Raw genomic sequence first — 19,683 nt, 5'->3', positions numbered from 1 at the left:
TTGACTTGGGAGGGAAGCTGCAGGATGTTGAAAGTCCGGTGAGCGTCCGGTTATATATTTGTAAATAGAAGGTTTGGTGGTACATATTTTCTTGTATCCAAAGTAAGTATTGACAATTAAAGGCATTACAGACACTATTAAAATGCTACCAAGCTGTGAACATTAGCTGTAACACTGCAAATGTAAGGTACTTAACGCAGCTGTGATACTACCATCGCAATGGAATCGCCAGTTCATTTCAGTGATCATCAAAACTAGATGTGAAATTTCTTCAATCTGAAGCAGACAATGCAGTGACTGGCACCATGACGACTGAAAGCCAGATGTGATGATGTAAATCATACAAGCCAGCTGACCTGAACACCAGATCATAGTGATGAAATCCCAAACTGTAACGTTACTAGGGAGTTGTTATTGAAGGTACACATACCATTGCTGCTTGATCTTGGTACACGGACACCAAACAGGGCACCCACAGTACCCACAGTTACTAAGGTATGGCCTTGAGTGAGTGAGTGAGGGAGGGAGGGAGGGAGGGAGGGAGTGGTGTGGGTTTAACAATATTTCAGTTGTATCAGTGAACACTGGTTTGACTTGGGAGGGAAGCTGCAGGATGTTGAAAGTCATGAATAATCCATGATTGCAAAATAATGTCACTCCCTTTGAATCTTCATCTTACTAAACACACTCACGTCAGGAACATTTTACGGTGGGAGCTCAAAGTATGGATATTCTGGATATATTCATTGTTGACAGAACCGAAACAAACATGAGAACGTTTAAGGAAATGATTGTATTGTAGGCCTTGAAGTATGTAAGTAGTTTCCTTCCATAATTCACTTTAAATGTATCGTATCACACAAACAGCGGCATATGTCCGTGAAGCACTTTTAAAGTTGGGTTAAAGTACTAAGTCTTATAATTGGTGATGAAGTATTCAGTTGTCAAATTCATGAGTGTTTCGGACATGAAACTAGCTTGAAGTCCCGGTTTCATGCCATTTCTTCCAAAGGTTTCCTCATTGGCATCTTCAGTGCTTCCGTCGAATGGCAGTATTAGACTGCAGGAGGAAATACTGCAGGAGGAAACAGCTGTACAGCAGTTGCATAGACCTGATGATCAATATATCAACTACTTACAGACACACAGTCAGTCCACTAGCCATTTACGCACAAAGTATATACAAGTATCTGTTAGTATGTGGCATTCATGTTTTCGCATGAATGCAATCATTTTCATGAAATCGATGTTTTCCCGAGAATTTGTTGTGAGGACATGACACAATGTAACAAATAAGTACGTATCTTATACATATATTGACGTGTACATTTGTGGTCCCCAAGACCGGTTTGTAGGTGGCAAGTTGGCTTGCATAAGCATCTGTTTATGACGGAAGAGAATTCACTGAACTAACACTCAGATGTTTTAGAAACATTAGTTTCACTCTCAACAGGCAGTGATACCAGGGCACATGATGCGCTGTCTTATGCACTCTCACTGGCACCGTAAGGACACACATATTGAAAAAAAACGATGTGACTGTGGATGTGACTGAACTGAAACCAAATTCTAGACTCAGGATGCTGAATTCCTTTATTTTCCATACATTGCAGTTAGTAATATACGTGAATGTTTTAATTACAGAAAATAAATGTATAACATGTATAACATTTATTTAACAATGAATAATATTTGATAAGTTAACATTCCTTAAAAACAACACATCCTTTCGCAAAGGTGTATTCAACAGTGTACCTGTGCAGATCAGCGAGGTCAGAATTACTCGTCCTCATTGCCGTATTGGAACTCCAACAAATGAACATATCTGCTTTGTGCCCTAACCTATCGACATACACCAACAACTGTATTTTGTAATGATCGAAGTTTCTAATGTTGCAGAAGACCACGATATTTTCCGGGAACCTTCTCTCAAAAGTGAGAAGGAAGGTAGGGTTTTCCATATGTTAATCGAAAACAATAGAGATGAGCACTAATGGAACACTTTAAGGTATCAACAACAGTTGATTTATTGTTATTAAATGTCGAGTCGATGTTAAGTAGACCTGTTGTGTGTTAAGAGGTTCTTTCCAAGAATACACTTTATTGGCAATACAGAGTCACTGACATATATTTAGGCAATATTGGTGATATTGTAAACTGCATGGGATCAAACAAATAACTGAGTTTGGTACATTCCTAATTTCCTAAGAACTGGAAACATCTATCACTACTTATCACAATCGATCATGGTCACCTTGGAAAACCATGATGCCATGTTCTGACAATCCGTACTATCGGACGCTTCAATGTGAAGTTAATCTGTTACTATTGAAAGATACTCGAGGATTACATGGCCAAAATCAATATCAACGACGTCCTTTAGTGAGAACATAGCATATATAATGAATGGCGTATCCGCCTTTTAAATACTGGCCACTGGTGGACAGGTAATGAAAACAACCATGACAATAGTGTTCTTCTAGAAGATGCAGACATTCACTGATAAAATGTTTACCATAGAGAAACCACATAGATGGGAAGAGAGGCAAGTGAAATGCCATGATATAAAATATGTCTTGATTAAGGGGGGTGGGGGTGGGGGTGGAAATGTTATATGATTTCGGATAGTTTGACCTACGGCTTTCCCGTTGATTTAATATATAATGCATTTATCCTTTGCAGTCACAGTTACATACATATTCTCTTTCTTTGGTAGTAGCAGTGTTTCGTTGGTAAAGTCCGTGACACGATAAACGCTTGATTACTTATTATCAAATGAATTAAATACATTAGGGGTAGGTTTCATCAGCAACACTGTAGTTTGTGAATGTGTGAGATACCTACATGCACAAAACTTAAGTCTTAAATTGTGAAAGAATGACACAAGTTAAGATATCAAAACACCGATACTCAGTTAAACAGTAAAGGAAAATTCATAAACCTAAGAAAAATAATGATCCGATTTAAAATTCAAAGATAACGGCTAACTAGGGAGAAAACTAACACGCCTTTCAGCTATATCTGAACAGGAAAAGAACAGTTCATCCTAGAACAAACTGAATACTGGCGTGGCGAGATCGATGTACATCTTGTATTAACATTCAGGATGAAGACTACCACACCAAGCATTACATGTCTGGTTCTCCCTACCCGTCCTTCCAAGTTCAAAGTTCTAATACCACATTTCATCTTCCAATTTATTCTGTAACCACAAACTCAATGAAGCAACCACTTATGCCCTGGTTAAAAGAATCTTCGCCTTCTCGATACGATCCCATAGTTCTTCTAGAGGTCATCTTTGCCATACTGAAAGCTGGGAACTCCAGGTCCCAGGTTCCAGGTCCCACACACAGATCACAGAGACTGTCATGTCAACATGTATTACATTTAATCTTATACTTCGGATTCTATGTGGATTCCGGAACCTCTTTTTCAATTCCAAATACTTGGCCAGTGTGTCTGTATCACACGTCTACCTTTCCTTCACACTGGCTTCCAATTTCAGACCAAAATCGTTTTTTGATTGAAGTTTGATTCGTTGTATCTTGAGTCCCGAAGCAAGCCAAGACCCTGCTGTCTGAGGTCGCCTGTTCTGGTGCGTGTTTCGACAGCGGAGCCCGTTGGCAGAATCGAAGTATCGGCCGGTGGTTGTGGCTGGTCGTGTCTGGACCACGACATCACGCTGGGACAACCTTGAGGAAGGTAAGGTGTACCTGGGGGTAAATTATGATGCAGGTGAATGGCACAAATACGTACTCTTAACATTAACACAAAATATCTGGGATAGTGAGGCCCATCTTCGTGCAGTACAAACCTTAAGGGTGTGTATAAATCACAAAATATATCTAATCTCGCTACTGGAACTGTAGGGTTAAACAGGGAGACCCAGCTCCATGGCAAAGGTGTTATAATTATTACATGCACACCCAAAGCTCTGGCTTGGTGAGGGCATCACTGAACGACATGAGTGAGTGAGTTTAGGTTCACGCCGATTATTGCAATAGTCAAGCAATATCATAGCGGGGGACACCAGAAATGGGCTTCTCACATTGTGTTATAGGATATTTATATAACGCACATTTCCGGACAATAAGTACGTGTTCAAGGCACTGGTATTTAATTCCCAGAATCGCTGGATGTCTATCTCATCGGCACGTCATATTATTAATGTCAACTCCGTGGGAATCATACAACTATTGCAGGGACTAGACGCATCGAGTTACTGCGGCTTTGTCATCCTTGGGGGGTCATAGTACCCATGTGGACATGAAGACCGAGCGTTGTAACCACTATTGCAAGAATATTTCCAAAAGCAGCTTGAAACTAAACTCACTCCCACACTCACACTTTCTCCAGCGTATTTACAAGGTGTCTTGGGCCTTGGTATTATTTTAAAGAGACAATCTTAACAAATAAACAATAAAACTATGCCCAAACAATAAATCTACATCCACGACAGCTTTATTACAGCCATGTTTGATAAGGAGAATTGTCTTTCATTATCACTATTGTAAGCAATGTGTTGTGATTCCCTGCTATTGAACAGGTTAGTGAAAATAATGTAAGACATATTATGAAATGTTTCATCAGCACATGTTTGTGTTTTGTGAACGATTCTGGTATCGTGAACATGTGTCTTAAACATAGAACCATGATCAGTATACAGCGAGACGAATGTTTACCGGATACACTTCAAAATGTATTTTACTAAGTTATATATATATTGAAGTGTATCAGGTAAAGATTCGTCTCTCTGCCTACTGGTTATATATATAATCATAGTAGTCTCTACATACATATTTCCTTGCATGGAGTCACGTGACCTATCCACTGATTTTGCCACTTGAAGTGACAACAATTCCTCGCTGTCGTAGTTTTTATTGGCTACAGTGTTCAGCATCTGGTCTGCGCTGCGAGATCTCGTATAGCTTAAACGAGACCTGAAACGTGCACTTCTTTGCACAGTTTGGCGATGTATACAGTTGTCTCCTCTTTGAGTGTTCATCCCGGTACTTCCCGATGTCTGACGTTGTGTGAGGAAAGGCCGACACGTGAGGGCATTGTGTCGCTCACTTAAAAAACCGTGAGGACCAAAGGAGAGGTAATTACCGTTCCCATCTTCATCTGTGGAAACAATGTTGTACACGCATGTTAATGTGAAAATAAATAACACTCTACATGACTTCCTGCAAAACAACGCTCATGAAGAGACTGTGTGTTCTGCCTAGTGTGAAATATAGAATACGGTTTAGCAAAAATGAGAAGAGCCACGAATAAACTTCGCCATAAAATATACAGGTTTTCTAAGTTTTGCATCAGTCACAAGTTACATTGTTTAAACCTACCTCCAAGCTGCCCACTAGACTGTGGTGCCCAGCTTCCTCCATCTGTATCTACTGCAGGGAACCTATAAGCCATTCAACCCGTTGTACATACATTTACCAACATTGTTCTATTACCAACGTCACTCACCGGAAGAACTGGACAGACTCCTTGTAGGAGGTCTCAGCTGACCACTGAGGTCTTGTACAGCAGGCCTCAATTGCTCTCTTCCGGTCCAGCACGTGAAACGTCGGGGAGTAATCATTGTCTGTGTCACGACGCTTATTCCACTCATGGCTAATCTGCAAAACGTATCATATTACAGAACCGACTATGAAGAGTTAATGTTTGTTGTACACCCGTGTTTAAGCAGAGGTCTGACAGCTGGAAACAGCATGTAGTTGCTGGTCTCTTCCTACATTTTGTATATTATGTTAAGATGTGGTGGATGTCTGTGGGTATCGTGTATTTTGTATTAGTGTGTTATCATGAATCAAGTCTTATTTGCATGTGTCCATCTGAGTGTATGCAATTGGTTATATATTTGCATGGAATCTTAACTTAAACACACGCAGTTCTATTTCATGTTGTAAAACATTCATTTTCATCGTTTAACACGCGTCAGGAATACCGTTTTCTTCGGACGCTTCAGAATGGGATTAAACTTGGCACATATGTTTTCTTTTTTTGTGTAATTATTAATTCCTTGTTATAGATGGTTGACAGTCTATGTTTTGTCTCAGTTTGTTTCATATTTTGCATATACGATATATCGTCTACCTGCGCCTAGTCTATCATTTCCTAGCTAGTATTAAGTGAGTGAAAGAGTGTGTGTTGTTCACACTCATAGGGCACTGTAGTTTATCATACTGGCGTGTGGAAAATGGAAACAGTACAGACGAATCAGACTTCCTTGCATGTATTTAGAGCTTTCCATTTCAAATGAAATACAAAACCATGATAAAATTCAACAGTGTAAAGGAACAACGCAAATCAATACAACCACTTTCCATTCGTGTCCAAATGGACATAAACAAGCAGGAGGACATACAGACAACACCCAGACACTTACACACACTTCACATGTGAGGACCATTACGTCAGCAACAAAGGAATGTATTGAGAATGTACCCTGCTGACTTCCGCTCCAGAGTATGGCTCATACACCAGTAAGACACTGTAAATAATGTATAGACAAGCAACACTTGGCAGTAACTAGGCCCCGCTTGCCACAACACTACCTACACCGGCACGTCATACGGTCTCGGCTGGGAGACATAACACAATCGCTACAGGTAAAATATGCACTGCGGGATAGGCAGTTGAAATTAGCACCATCCACAAACTCGGTTCTCGTTTTATTAAGCGCCATTCGTAGAGAAGAGACACTATGAGTGAGTGAGTATGATTTTGCGCCGCTTTTAGCAATTTTCCAACAATATCACTGAAAATCAGAATTGGGTTTCACACTTGTACCTGAAGGCTGTAACTACTTGGCTGCCCCACCGCCCTAGGGAGGCTATAAAAGTGCCTTAACTTGTATAACATACTTAAAGAGTAAAAATGTTCATCAAGTATTTGAATTCCACGCTATCAACGGATACGATGAGATTTTCGCGAACACCCGGTGTCCTCGCCACATGACAGTGAGTCATAAACACACGTGTAGGAAATAGCCCAAATCGTAGAAATACTCATATGCTTTGAAAAGTCTTTGAAGGGCATTTAGAAGTGAAATGCATAAGGATGAAGATTTTATGGATATCAACTTCTTTATATGAGAACACAACGTTTCGGAGTTAATGCTTACTCCTTGTGTTCTCATATAAAGAAGTTGATATCCATAAAATCTTCATCCTTATGCTTTGAAAAGGATTGGACACTTTCATGTAGTTGTAAGTACTGAAACATTGCTCCAAATAAAATATACTTGCCACTTATCAAATTGAATCTAACAATAGTAGTGGATGTGTATCACAGTGTTTCAATGCAGACGATGAAATGTAGATTGCCGCATCACTGTATTGACTGTTCAAAGCCTACTTCACAAAGCTGCTGGAACAGAAGAAGTTGAATCGTTATCATAGGAACATGTACTTATGGGAATGACTGGGGTCAAACTTTGGTCACAACATGATATGGCAGTCAGATTTCATTGGACGGCAATTAACTGAGATCGACCATCGACACAAAATGGCCGCCAAACCATCACGATTCCCCTTCCAAATCAAAAACGAAATTGTGCGTGACGTTCCCCATCCTGCGTCAAACACGAGGTCTGACATTACCAAAGTGCACCGTGAATCGTGACTCGTCATTGGAGACAAACATGTTCCACTGGTTGAATCTGACATGCCACAATTGTGTACGCCATTTCAGTCATACGAAGCACGTGTGGGGGATATGAGTCCTCAGAATGTGAAAGTTCCGAATTTTAAAAACGCAATGGACTGTCCTGGATTACGCCTACCCATGACAGACTTACATTGCTGGTTTGCAGATGACGGCATACTCGCTTTTTATGAACTTTTGATGCGGTTTCCTGAAGTAATCACGTGACTTGCTGCACACGATTGTTCTGTTACAGGCTTTATGTCCACGAACATTCATATTTTTTTCAAGTGGGTCGCTAAGATCATGTTCAAACACAATATACGCCACACAATTGTGTCATACAAGAAACTAAAACGAATTAGCATCCTTACAAGTTTCAATAATGTAGTGGTCAAGTTCCTCAGTTTTGGTTGAGTATATAGTCGAGCTACAATACTGTCTAGATTATGTGTGTGCGTTTGTTTGACTCCGCATTCAGCAGTATTAGGGATGTACGACGCAGTCTGTAAACAACTGAGTCTGGACGAGACAATCCAGTGATTGACGATGAGATACGATGACACTAACCATTGTCAAATAGTGATGATACCAGGTGTTCGTACTCGCCATAAACATGTCCAAATGATTGTCAACTGTGTACATAGAATAGAGATTTGCAGACTTGTCATTGATAAATAAATTTTTGAAAGGTCCTGAACATGTGCACCATAAAACGTTTTAAAAGCTTCACCGAGGATTGGAATGTTGTAACCGTGGAGCAACAATGCCTGAGCAAGAGTAGCATAACAGTCTCAAAAACGTTGTGTAAAGGCTCGGAATATGTAAGTTACACTTCTTGCCCAAATTTACTTGTTTTGATTGCCTATCCGGGCACAAACGTATGCTTACAGAAACAGATCCGCACGGATAGGGAACACAATTGTGTCCATGAGGATGTCTACGTCTTGCCTAAATGCTTTACCCCAAATTTTGTTTTCAGTATGAAGGTCCAGAATTTCACATTAAACTTTATTCATTTTCATTCATGTTTGACAATGCTGGCCCTGAATCTTTGAAGGTAGATATGTAGGCATATTTTTGTTTGCCACGTATATTTACAAATGTCCTATGGATCCAGGAAGGAATTTAGTATTCCTTATGTTTGTCATGTGGGATAGTGGTGCAGGACGTTGAAAGATCAAATGTTTTGACAAAACTAAACTCAGTCCGTTTCTGAGATTACTCTTATTCAAGCTATTGCTTTGGGAAAACATTTTCTATTTAGAATCCACATGGTAGGATTAGCTGTTAGATCAGGGTTTTTTCACAAAAAACATAATGTTTTTAATGGAATATAATGGTTATGCTCTTTGATACCTTGTCAGTGGGAACAACGTCAGATATTGGATGACAGCTGGCTTGGGCAGAATGGTTTTATTCCAATTCTGTTTCCCGTTTTTCAGTGTGTGTGTTCAATCTATGACAACATCACGCACTGACTTAACCCACTCGAGGCTTTCTATGGATTCCTCTTCTCGTCTCTTTTGACCATTTTTGGCGTATGCTTCGACAGCAAATGATTATAAAGTTGCAGGCTGCACATTATACTTAGGCCCATGTTTGAATATCTGACGAAGGTTGCTGTCAACAATGGAGAAGTTACATATGATAAAATGCAGTATGAAAAAGGCTGGCGGTTGTTATATACTAGACGTATTTGGGTATTTAGCATGTTCACTCCTAGGCCTGTATGAACTGAAGCTGGAACTACTCTTGCTTCTTAAGTTCTTCAGTAGTTACTCTACAAAAGGAGTAGATCATCGTTTCAAAATATTTGATGCTATGGTTAATTCTATTCATTATTACGGTTTTAAAAATCGGTGTGTCACGCACATCTTTGAACAATTCCAGTTAAAAGATGCAAGTATTCCTTGAAAGTAGCCAATTTACTAGCCAAATATAGCAGATTCCCTCTTCAACTTACTTATATGTCAAGGGAAATTAATGCTGGTGTAATTCTGTTAAGATTACCTCATCAGTTACAGTTAATGGTCAAGTCTTTAAATGAACCTGGACGCACGACATGAACATCTCAAATCAAGAATAATTTATTTAGATTTGAGTTTGGTATTGTTTGGATTCTGATATTTCTTTCTGTAAAAAATATACATGCACGGTATGAATTTATGACCACATTTTGGGCCAGTGGCCTTTTACTGAATATAATGTCTTTATGTATGTCTGGCTGGCCATATGTCCTGCTGCTTATTACCAAAACATTGAGTCTAAGCAGCCACATCAGGTGGAATTTACATCGTGATCTGCCATTTCGACATTCCGCAAGACGTTCCTGTCTGGGGCAATCTGGCTGAATTTGTGTGGGCATCGGAAAAGCAGAGTATTGGTATTTCCTAACATCTGAAATATTTTGACACATTTTGCGAAACTGTTTGTTTAAAACACCTGTCTCCCTGTCTGAATATTTCAGATTCAGGAACATTCGGTATTTGTTTAAAGCACCGGTCTCCCTATCTGCATATTTCAGATTCAGGAACCTTCGGTATTTGTTTAATCACGCAGAATTTGTTTCATCAACAATTTAATCAATGCACACCGGCGATTATTCCATGAATGAAACAAATCTTGGAAGCATCGGTCTACTATAGTACACCGTCAATGCCAGTGCCGTCTGTAAATGTCAGTTACCTTTTAGCATGGCAATTCCCTTTATGCATAGCATAAAATTTTGTCCAGACGTTCCAATGATGGACAACCCGAGCATATTTCTAAAAAACAGCATTGAGTCATTGAGTTGAACCACCTGATCGGTTAGTCAACCATTACAAGGAGAATGCGTTGCCGATTCTAAACCCGGTATTGTCTGTTCTGTTTAGTATGACTCTGTCATCAGACAACACTCACCAAGGTGCAGAGTGACATCCTGCAGGCAGTAGACAGAGACGGTGCAGCTTTCCTGGTGTTGCTAGACCTATTTGCAGCGTTGACACCATCGACCATGACATCCTGCTTAACACTCTGGAACAGCGGGTTGTTATCAGAGGTCAGGCTCTTCAGTGGATCCACTCCCACATGACTGACAGACATCAGCAAGTCAGCATAGATAGCTCCACATCCAAGAACAACGTCCTTTGTTTTGGAGTTCCGCAGGGATCGGTACTTAGCCCAATTCTGTTCACTATCTACACTTCTCCGCTTGGTGACGTAACCAGAGCTCACAGCTTCTCCTTCGATTTCTCTGCGGAAGGCTCACAGCTGTACCTGTCCTTTAAACCTTTCGATCTACTATCTGTAGAAAACACCTTCTATTCAGCTCATGGATGCATTGAACATATTTAAAAAACTGGATCAGTATTAATCACTTCCTCAAGTTGAATGAGGACAAGACTGGGTGTTGATCATGGCTCCCAAGCGGATTGCACCAACTTTGAGTCTGCCTCAGGTCTCCATAGGCGATTGTGTTGTCAGTCCGGCCATGGAAGCACGTGATCTTGGTGTGGCATTTGATTCCAACCTGACCTTATAGCCCCATGTCAAAGCAAATCTGCAGGCGATCCTGCTGCCATATCAGGAATACTGGAAAGATCCGAAGATGTCTAGATGAGATAACAGCAGCATTAGTTCAGGCCTGCATCACATCTCGCCTTGATTACTGCAGTTTACGCTTCTATGGTCTCCCAGCTCTTGTCATGAAACTGCAGCAATTCAAGAATGCAGTGGCTCATGTAGTCACTCTTCCTCGCAAATTCGAGCACATCACCCCTGTATTGAAGAGACTTCATTGGCTGCTTGTTCGGTACCAAACCATCTACAAGGTTCTGCTCCCAACTTTCAAATCTCTCCACAATCTTGTTCCACAAGTCTTATCCAGCCATGTCAGTCTGCGGTCAGCCGAGAGCCATCTCCAATCAACATACGGGCCTCACAAGAACGTTCACTCTTCAAAACCAAACCAAAAGTCATCTGTTTAGCCAAGCCTACTGAATCTCACTGTACAGACGTGGAACTCAAAGCGCTTTAGAGCAGTGCTTGTCTGATTTCAGCGCATGTGTGTGTGTTTGTCTGTCTGTGTGTGTGTATGTATGTGTGTGTGTGTGTACGTACGTACGTACGTACGCATATATGTATGTATGCATGCATGCATAACACTGCCATTGTTAAATGTGTTTAAACATAATACTGTTATTTTCAAGTGCGTTGCAGGAGTGTCATTGTCATTTCTGCCTTAGCATACAACTATTATTGACAAGCATGTTTTAGTATGACACTGTCATTTCAGTTGTGTTTTAGCATATCGTCATTTTCAGTTCTCTTTTAACATCAAACTGTCATTGTCAGTTCCGTTTTAACATAAAACTGCCATTGTCAGGTGTGTTTTAGCAAGCATTACACTGTCATTGGCAGGTGTGGTTTAGCATAGAACTGTCAGGTGCGTTTTAGCAGGACACTGACAACACGGGCGTAAATATGTCTTCAGTAACCTATGTCTGTGATAAGGGATGACTGTCGGGTGGTCAGTCTCGCTGTCTGGGCTGGTCTTTTCCAGACTCGATATTTCATATAAGAGAAATAGTGTTGTGTCTGGCGACAAGCATGCACTATAAAATAAAACATACAACATATGACATTGTACTGTACATACCTTTGTCTTGTGTATCCCGATATGTTACTTCGCCAATATTTGCTTGTTACCACTTTACCACTTGTCTTCACAGAACATCTGTTTCACGTCCCGACCCACACAGTCACTTGCACGTCTTGTTAGAAGTCAGGTTGTCACTATGCAGAAATCTACCTGATTACCTAGTGTTTTTTTAGATGGCCACTGTGGCAATATGTTATTTCTGTCTGACGGATCCAATCCCGAGAAGTCTGAACGTTAATATACATGTCAATTAGCCTACTCGGTTTGGTTGTATCACTGACAGAAAATCAACACGGCTGCTCCCATAGAGAAGCGATCACAACATTGGGCTAGCTCCACACAGAGTCGGTAGCTAGTCAGTGAATGATACTACTTTGTTTACTCCTGTATGAGAATCTTCAAGTGGTATTTCTTCATTACCGATGTGTATGTGTAGATTGTCACCTGAGACGGTGAACTGGCAGACACTTCAGTGTATAGTCCCACACGTTTGTATCTTTCAATTAACTTTACACAGTCCTTCACCCGCAGAATTGAATGATCAGCTCGCTCCTGTGAGAAGTTTATATCCACTTAAGTGTCTACCGGTTATGATGTTTAGATGTTTTCAACTGCTCCATGTCACAGTCAGTCATCAAAACGCCTCGACGCTTCAATAGTGTAACTGTTGAAAGACGCTCCATTTAGGCAACGTGATCGAACAGCGGCGCTGTTTTAATCACTAAGACCGGTAACTGCTATTCACTGAGTTCAGAAGACCTCGTTCAGCGCCACAGTATAAATCTATCATTACAACGATCCGTCAGTGACAGCTTATAGCCCCGGCTCTACTCCTTTATCGGTTCGCTGTTAGTCCACCCGATTGGGTGCGCATATATCGACATAAGAATATGTCTGATACAGTTCTAACACCTCTTGCTGGTGTCACTGTTTAACTGGTATAAACTTCCACTGTCGTCAACCGGCTTTAACAAGGGTGTCCTCCATTACATCACGCACATGCTTAATAGAGCAGTTCGTGCTTAGGGACGATATACTCAAACTTTCATGAAAGCAGCACGTGGATAGTAGACACGCAGACAGGCCACCAAGCATGGCGTGATAATGCAGGGAATTTGGAGAAATCAATTTCTGACCAAAGGAATTATTTAAAGCATCGATCGTAGACATAGGAGAATGGTTACCGAAGCCAAGCCCAAGTCTTCAACAGTTCGTCATATCCGACTAAGGCGCGTTATATTAACTGTACAATACTAGCTGGACAGTTAACTTGAATAATTCATCTGTTAAGAATCTTTAAGTATCGCCCGCCTGATTAATGGAGAGAGTTACCATATGGCCCGCCACTCAATGCCCAGCGTTCACTGGTCTGTCTGCTACAGTTTGTTTTCGTATGAACGAGTACAATGATAAGAATATGTCACGATGTTGGAGTTTGTGACAGTTAATTTCCTGAAAGTGTTCAGACTGTGTAATTATTTTCATCATTTTAATACGGCTTGTTTCTTTAAATGGTCGGTAGTTACCACAGAAACTAATTATTTATTAATTCATTCATTCGTTCCTTCCTTCCTTCATCTATTTATTTATTTATTCACAACCAGCATAAGTTGCTGGGGGCCAAAGAATCCACACTGACACCCTTGTAATTTACATCATTGTTTTGCCGTTTAGGTCTAACGGAATCCTTGGCTCTTCACAGTATGTGCTCATCTCTGTAAATATCCATGTCCTGTTTCACAAACAATGCATCAGCCCCAGTGTACGATCCTGTGATGTGTTCACTTCATTACTCTCAAGTTCTTCAAACTGAACAATATAAACGTTTCACTGCACATGTGTTTGTTTGAAACACTGCATGATATATACATAATATATAAATCACGAATGTGTCCGATTATAATTAGGAATCAATATTATCTCATATTCTATCAAACCACGTACACGAGTATGGCAAATTGCCACCATATTCCAAGCCAAACAAAGACAACATTATTTATGACATGAAATACTCATATGATATTGCAAATCTCAATATCTTCCAAATACCTCAACGATAAGCCATGCCTCTCCTAATGACAGACATATTCATTTGACCACCTGCTTGTACACCCTGTAATCAGAGCTGTCTATGTGTATCGATATACCTGCTGCTGTGTATGGGTGCTCGAGCACCTTGACAGTCATGGTTAACCCCTCCCGACACCAGTGAATATATGTCGACGACAATCTCTGACCTGTTATCATCTTACCCACTCAGGTAAATGCTTCATTGTATTTGGGACACCCCGTGTGGGGTCAAAGAGCAACGTCCATACCACTGACTTCAAGAATAATGCATGACTACTATTTAAAGCACTATATTTTTTCAAAACTACATTTTCAGATAGTAACTGTTGTCTTCATTTTAACTCCGTTGCAAATCATTTTCGGCTTGAAATTCAGGTGCATTATACATTATAACATACCGCCCCACCTGTGAACTGGTGTACAAATCAGATGCTAGAAGGACATTATAATATATCGTCCCACCTGTGAACTGGTGTACAAATCAGATGCTAGAATGACATTATAATATATCGTCAAACCTGTAAACTGGTGTACAAATCAGATGCTAGAAGGACATTATAACATACCGTATCACTTCTAATCTGACGTAAACAAACTGATGCGAGATAGGCATTACAATATCCCATCGCGCTTGTATACTGACGTACAAAAGAAAGTACACAAAGTGTATACAAAGTGATGCCGAAGGTTTCGGCAATATGGCCCCCATCTGCGACATTCCAATGGTTCATTCGCGGCCCGCAACTGATAATTTTGGCACTACGAAGTACCTTTAGCACTTTAGCTGGTATGTCATTAACAATCTCCGTCGACTGTGAAATATAATGTTGGTGCCCAATGTTCATTGGCTGTTACTTGACAGCATCTAACCCGTAATTTGAACACATTTACAAATGTCTATGTTAAAAAATATATAATGAATTGGAGGATAGTGAGTTTAAAAGAAAATGAAGCAACAGCTACAAAGAAGGAAACAACAACAAAACACAACAGGTGTGCACTTTCCGGTGCACACCAAGCAGTTTCGTTCAGTACAGTTCTTGACCAAGTTCCATAAAACACACAGAGCGAGTTCCATCAATGTTCATTGAAATTCATTATTAAATGCTAAACTTTGACAGATAATGTCTGTAGTTGTATGCTAATGACTGCTTATGTGTAAGTAGTATATATACAAAGAAGAGGAAGTCAAGGAGGAAGTGAATGAGGAAGTGAAGTGTTCAGTATGACTTCTGACTTCTTACCGCCGTCTTCACATCTTGATAAAATGTATTTCAGCAAAACGTTTATACAGTGGCGCCTTCATGATATACATGACTGAGCCAACAATGCACATTCAAGGTACCACCCGTGAGGCATGTGGAATAATAAAAGACTTCATTGTTGCCGTTCACCGGGTCTATTTGTCGACTACATGGCGGAAATCGCCGAATCTGAAAATACATATCGCTCAGGTGGCTCGGTGCACCGGACTGCTTTCTGTACCCGACCTGCAAGGACGGAACACAATCTCCTTCTCATTACTGACAGCGTTACTTAGCCATGGTGCTGTTATGTGTTTACGTTACAATGTACACGCTATTGAGCAATTCCACGTCTCAGTAGAAAGAGACAGGAACAAAAAAGATGTGGACAAAATCAAACGTACACGCCTAATGAAGGGAATGACTTGGGTTTACGCGCTTTATTTGTAATTTGAGTTATAAATACGATATGCCAGAAGATAAATATACGTCTGGAGTTTTCTGACGAATAATACTACAAGCACATTGAGTGGTAATTATATAGAGAACTCATTTCTAAATATCATACAAAACCATTTACAGCATTTCTTATATTCATACATTGTATTGATATTCGACACTAGACTAGAGCGACTGCGCTATGTTTGTAAGTTCACAGGTTCATAATTCTATTACATGGTGGACACAAGTCACAGTTCGATACCAGTCACGCCCCGTTTTCATGCACAAATATTTTACACGCATTTAAAATGACCCGTTGCAGCGAAATGACACTGAACATCAATGCAGTTGATAAAAGCAGTCACCCTGATTTACATCAGCAGCATTCATACTTACAAGACTGGTGGGACATGTGAACGCTATGGAAGACAGCACTCGGAAACCATTCCGTTCATGGTGTAATCGGCTGTTGTGTAAACAGACAGATAAGTCCTGGTACACTGGTTAATTCGCTTAGACTGCCGTGTCAGGTTGGACTGAGACAGGACCGCTGACAACCGCCCAGTTTGCTGTTGAATACAACCTAAGGAGGGATTTAGAATTAATGACCACTGATTTAGTTCTGGTATGAGAGTTGTATACCCACTCCTTAATGGCGGGCTCAAACAAAATGCTTGAATAGTTTTAGCGGGGTCTTCGACAAATCTTGGAGATATTCTCTATTTCATTAGTCTGTCGGACGACGAATGTCTGGTGTCTTGCATTGCTTCAGTTATTTACAAAACACAAAAATAAGGTCAAAATTTGTACAGCTATTTGTGCTTATTTAAAAAGGTGAATATATAAAAATATTTCTCATATTTGCCTCATAAATAGTAACAGACTGTGGGGAATGGGCTCACTATGAGCAAATCAGGGTACGAACCTCACAGACAAAATTGGGATTTTTCCCATCTATGTGAATGGGTGAGTGAGTGCACGTTGTACAGTGATACACTCGGAACATTAGAGCTATTACGACTCGTGATGATACGGGTTAGAGGTGATCTTCAATAGCCATTACTTGTAGTAAGAGGCGACTAACTGTTCGCGTGGTCAGACTCGCTGCCCTGATGTCACATGTTATCGTATCCCACATGAGTGTATCGATGCTGATTTTGTTAATCACTGGATTGTTGGAGCCACACTCGTCTATTTACAGACCGCCACCATACAGGAATATTGACGAGTGTGCCATGTAACTAAACTCAGCCGCTCCCTAGAGGTATTACAGATGTACTAAGTGTGAGAAAGTATTTATCGAAACGAAGTGGTGATAGCATTATCAACCAGTTATATTGTATAGTACGATTGTCCTCAATGATCCAGATCCACACTCCCCAGTGCATCATACATGAACGCTGACGGTGTGGTTTGTACGTACTCTAAAGACAAGCCAAGATTCAGGAGTTTGAACATCATGTCTAAATCAAAATAGTATTCACGTTGTGTGCGTTATTAAACTTAGCGAAAATAGTCCTGGGGATCCAATGGCCGTATTTGTCTACACAATACATAATCTCTCCCCTTACTCACTCACTACACACAACGCTGCTTTGTGGTACAACAGAGCCTAATGAAATACGACCGAATCAGATCGTTACAATCAGTTGAGATCGGTCCGTCTCACGCAACACGGACACCTTGCGAGATCGGATCAAGCCCTGCTTGCACCTGCCCTATATTTCTCTGAGTAGTGTCGCATCAAGTAGGTTTGCCTTACACAAAATCAATTTAAATGTGCTACTTGCGTACGCAGTCGAGTTCGAATGACACATTTTGGAATTCAATTTTGTGAAATAATTTACTGAGAGTTCCAGTCGATTATGTTCTTAGTCTGGCAGAAAATTACATTGTGTCAGATAAAATCTCACGTATCGTTGATAAAGTGGAGATTAAGTTTAACAAGCCCGTGTGTGAAGATTTCTTGTGTGATGTCTGTTAATCATGTAACCATATATATGTCATTCTCTGTACCTTTGTCTCGTGTGTGTGGCGACCCGTGAATCCCCCGGGGTAGAATAGGCCTTCAGCAATCCATGGTGTCTGTGAGCCCTTGTCCTGTAGTGGTGTCTGTGGTTCCTTGTCCTGTGGTGGTGTCAGTGAACCCTTGCCCTGTAGTGGTGTCTGTGAGCCCTTGTCCTGTGGTGGTGTCTGTGAGATCTTGTCCGTTGGTGTTGTCTGTGAGCCCTTGTCCTGTGGTGTTGTGACTGTGAGCCCTTGTCCTGTGGTGGTGTCTGTGGTTCCTTGTCCTGTGGTGGTGTCTGTGGTTCCTTGTCCGTTGGTGGTGTTGGTGAGCCCTTGTCGCCCGCTGTTATCTGTGGACCCATGCCCTGTAGTGATGTCTGTTAACCCTTTTCCTGGTCTCAATGTGACCAAGTGCCACCAATAATAACGGTCAAGATTGGACATGAACATGAACAAGAAAATCAACAAGCTATATACCTACCCATATCATGTACTTTCAAAGTTTGTTGTGCTCAGTATTCCTCAGCTCCCAACTCACCAATGCCATGTTGGTATCCAGTTCATATGATACACTCCTACTCAGTGTATATGCTAACCCATCCATGCCCTGCAGGTATCCAACCTGTGTATTGTCTGTCTCTACTACTCAGTGTATATGCTAACCCATCCATGCCCTGTAGGTATCCAGTCTGTGTATTGTCTGTCTCTACTACTCATGTGTATATGCTAACCCATCCATGCCCTGCAGGTATCCAGTCTGTGTATTGTCTGTCTCTACTACTCAGTGTATATGCTAACCCATCCATGCCCTGTAGGTATCCAGTCTGTGTATTGTCTGTCTCTACTACTCATGTGTATATGCTAACCCATCCATGCCCTGCAGGTATCCAGTCTGTGTATTGTCTGTCTCTACTACTCAGTGTATATGCTAACCCATCCATGCCCTGCAGGTATCCAACCTGTGTATTGTCTGTCTCTACTACTCAGTGTATATGCTAACCCACCCATGCCCTGTAGGTATCCAGTCTGTGTATTGTCTGTCTCTACTACTCAGTGTATATGCTAACCCATCCATGCCCTGCAGGTATCCAACCTGTGTATTGTCTGTCTCTACTACTCAGTGTATATGCTAACCCATCCATGCCCTGTAGGTATCCAGTCTGTGTATTGTCTGTCTCTACTACTCAGTGTATATGCTAACCCATCCATGCCCTGCAGGTATCCAACCTGTGTATTGTCTGTCTCTACTACTCAGTGTATATGCTAACCCACCCATGCCCTGTAGGTATCCAGTCTGTGTATTGTCTGTCTCTACTACTCAGTGTATATGCTAACCCATCCATGCCCTGCAGGTATCCAACCTGTGTATTGTCTGTCTCTACTACTCAGTGTATATGCTAACCCATCTATGCACTGTAGGTATCCAACCTGTGTATTGTCTGTCTCTACTACTCAGTACACCTGCTTCATGGCCATGTCATGTAGGTATCGAATTGTTTTATCCATTCCGACCTAACCCATTACCTACCCATATCATGTACCTATCAAGTTCATATGTTGCGCAACACTGCTCAGTGTATCTGCTTGCTACTTACCTATGCCATGTATGTATCCCCTATATTT

The 19,683-nt window shown here is 40.9% G+C and overlaps 1 protein-coding gene across 3 annotated transcripts; it reads right to left on the bottom strand.

The window, feature by feature from the left end:
- Positions 1 to 1,575: 1,575 nt before the first annotated feature.
- Positions 1,576 to 16,573, bottom strand: LOC137277152 (uncharacterized). 3 transcript variants are annotated; one of them, XM_067808824.1, is made up of 5 exons: positions 12,296 to 13,021; positions 7,257 to 7,377; positions 5,473 to 5,624; positions 4,797 to 5,124; positions 1,576 to 3,713 (listed from the first exon to the last, which is right to left on the bottom strand). In XM_067808824.1, exons 3-5 carry the CDS (start codon positions 5,615 to 5,617, stop codon positions 3,473 to 3,475), a joined length of 714 nt encoding a protein of 237 aa, XP_067664925.1. In that variant the 5' UTR covers positions 5,618 to 5,624; positions 7,257 to 7,377; positions 12,296 to 13,021; the 3' UTR covers positions 1,576 to 3,472. The 3 variants fall into 3 exon arrangements, with proteins under 3 accessions (XP_067664925.1, XP_067664926.1, XP_067664927.1); XM_067808825.1 differs by lacking the exons at positions 7,257 to 7,377; positions 12,296 to 13,021 and adding an exon at positions 16,450 to 16,573; XM_067808826.1 differs by lacking the exon at positions 7,257 to 7,377 and having other exon boundaries at positions 12,296 to 13,005.
- Between the last annotated feature and the right edge of the window lie 3,110 nt (positions 16,574 to 19,683).

The sequence above is a fragment of the Haliotis asinina genome, chromosome 3 (genome assembly GCF_037392515.1).
Source record: "Haliotis asinina isolate JCU_RB_2024 chromosome 3, JCU_Hal_asi_v2, whole genome shotgun sequence".
Classification (NCBI taxonomy): Eukaryota; Metazoa; Mollusca; class Gastropoda; order Lepetellida; family Haliotidae; genus Haliotis; species Haliotis asinina.
This window is presented reverse-complemented; position numbering and strand designations above follow the sequence as displayed.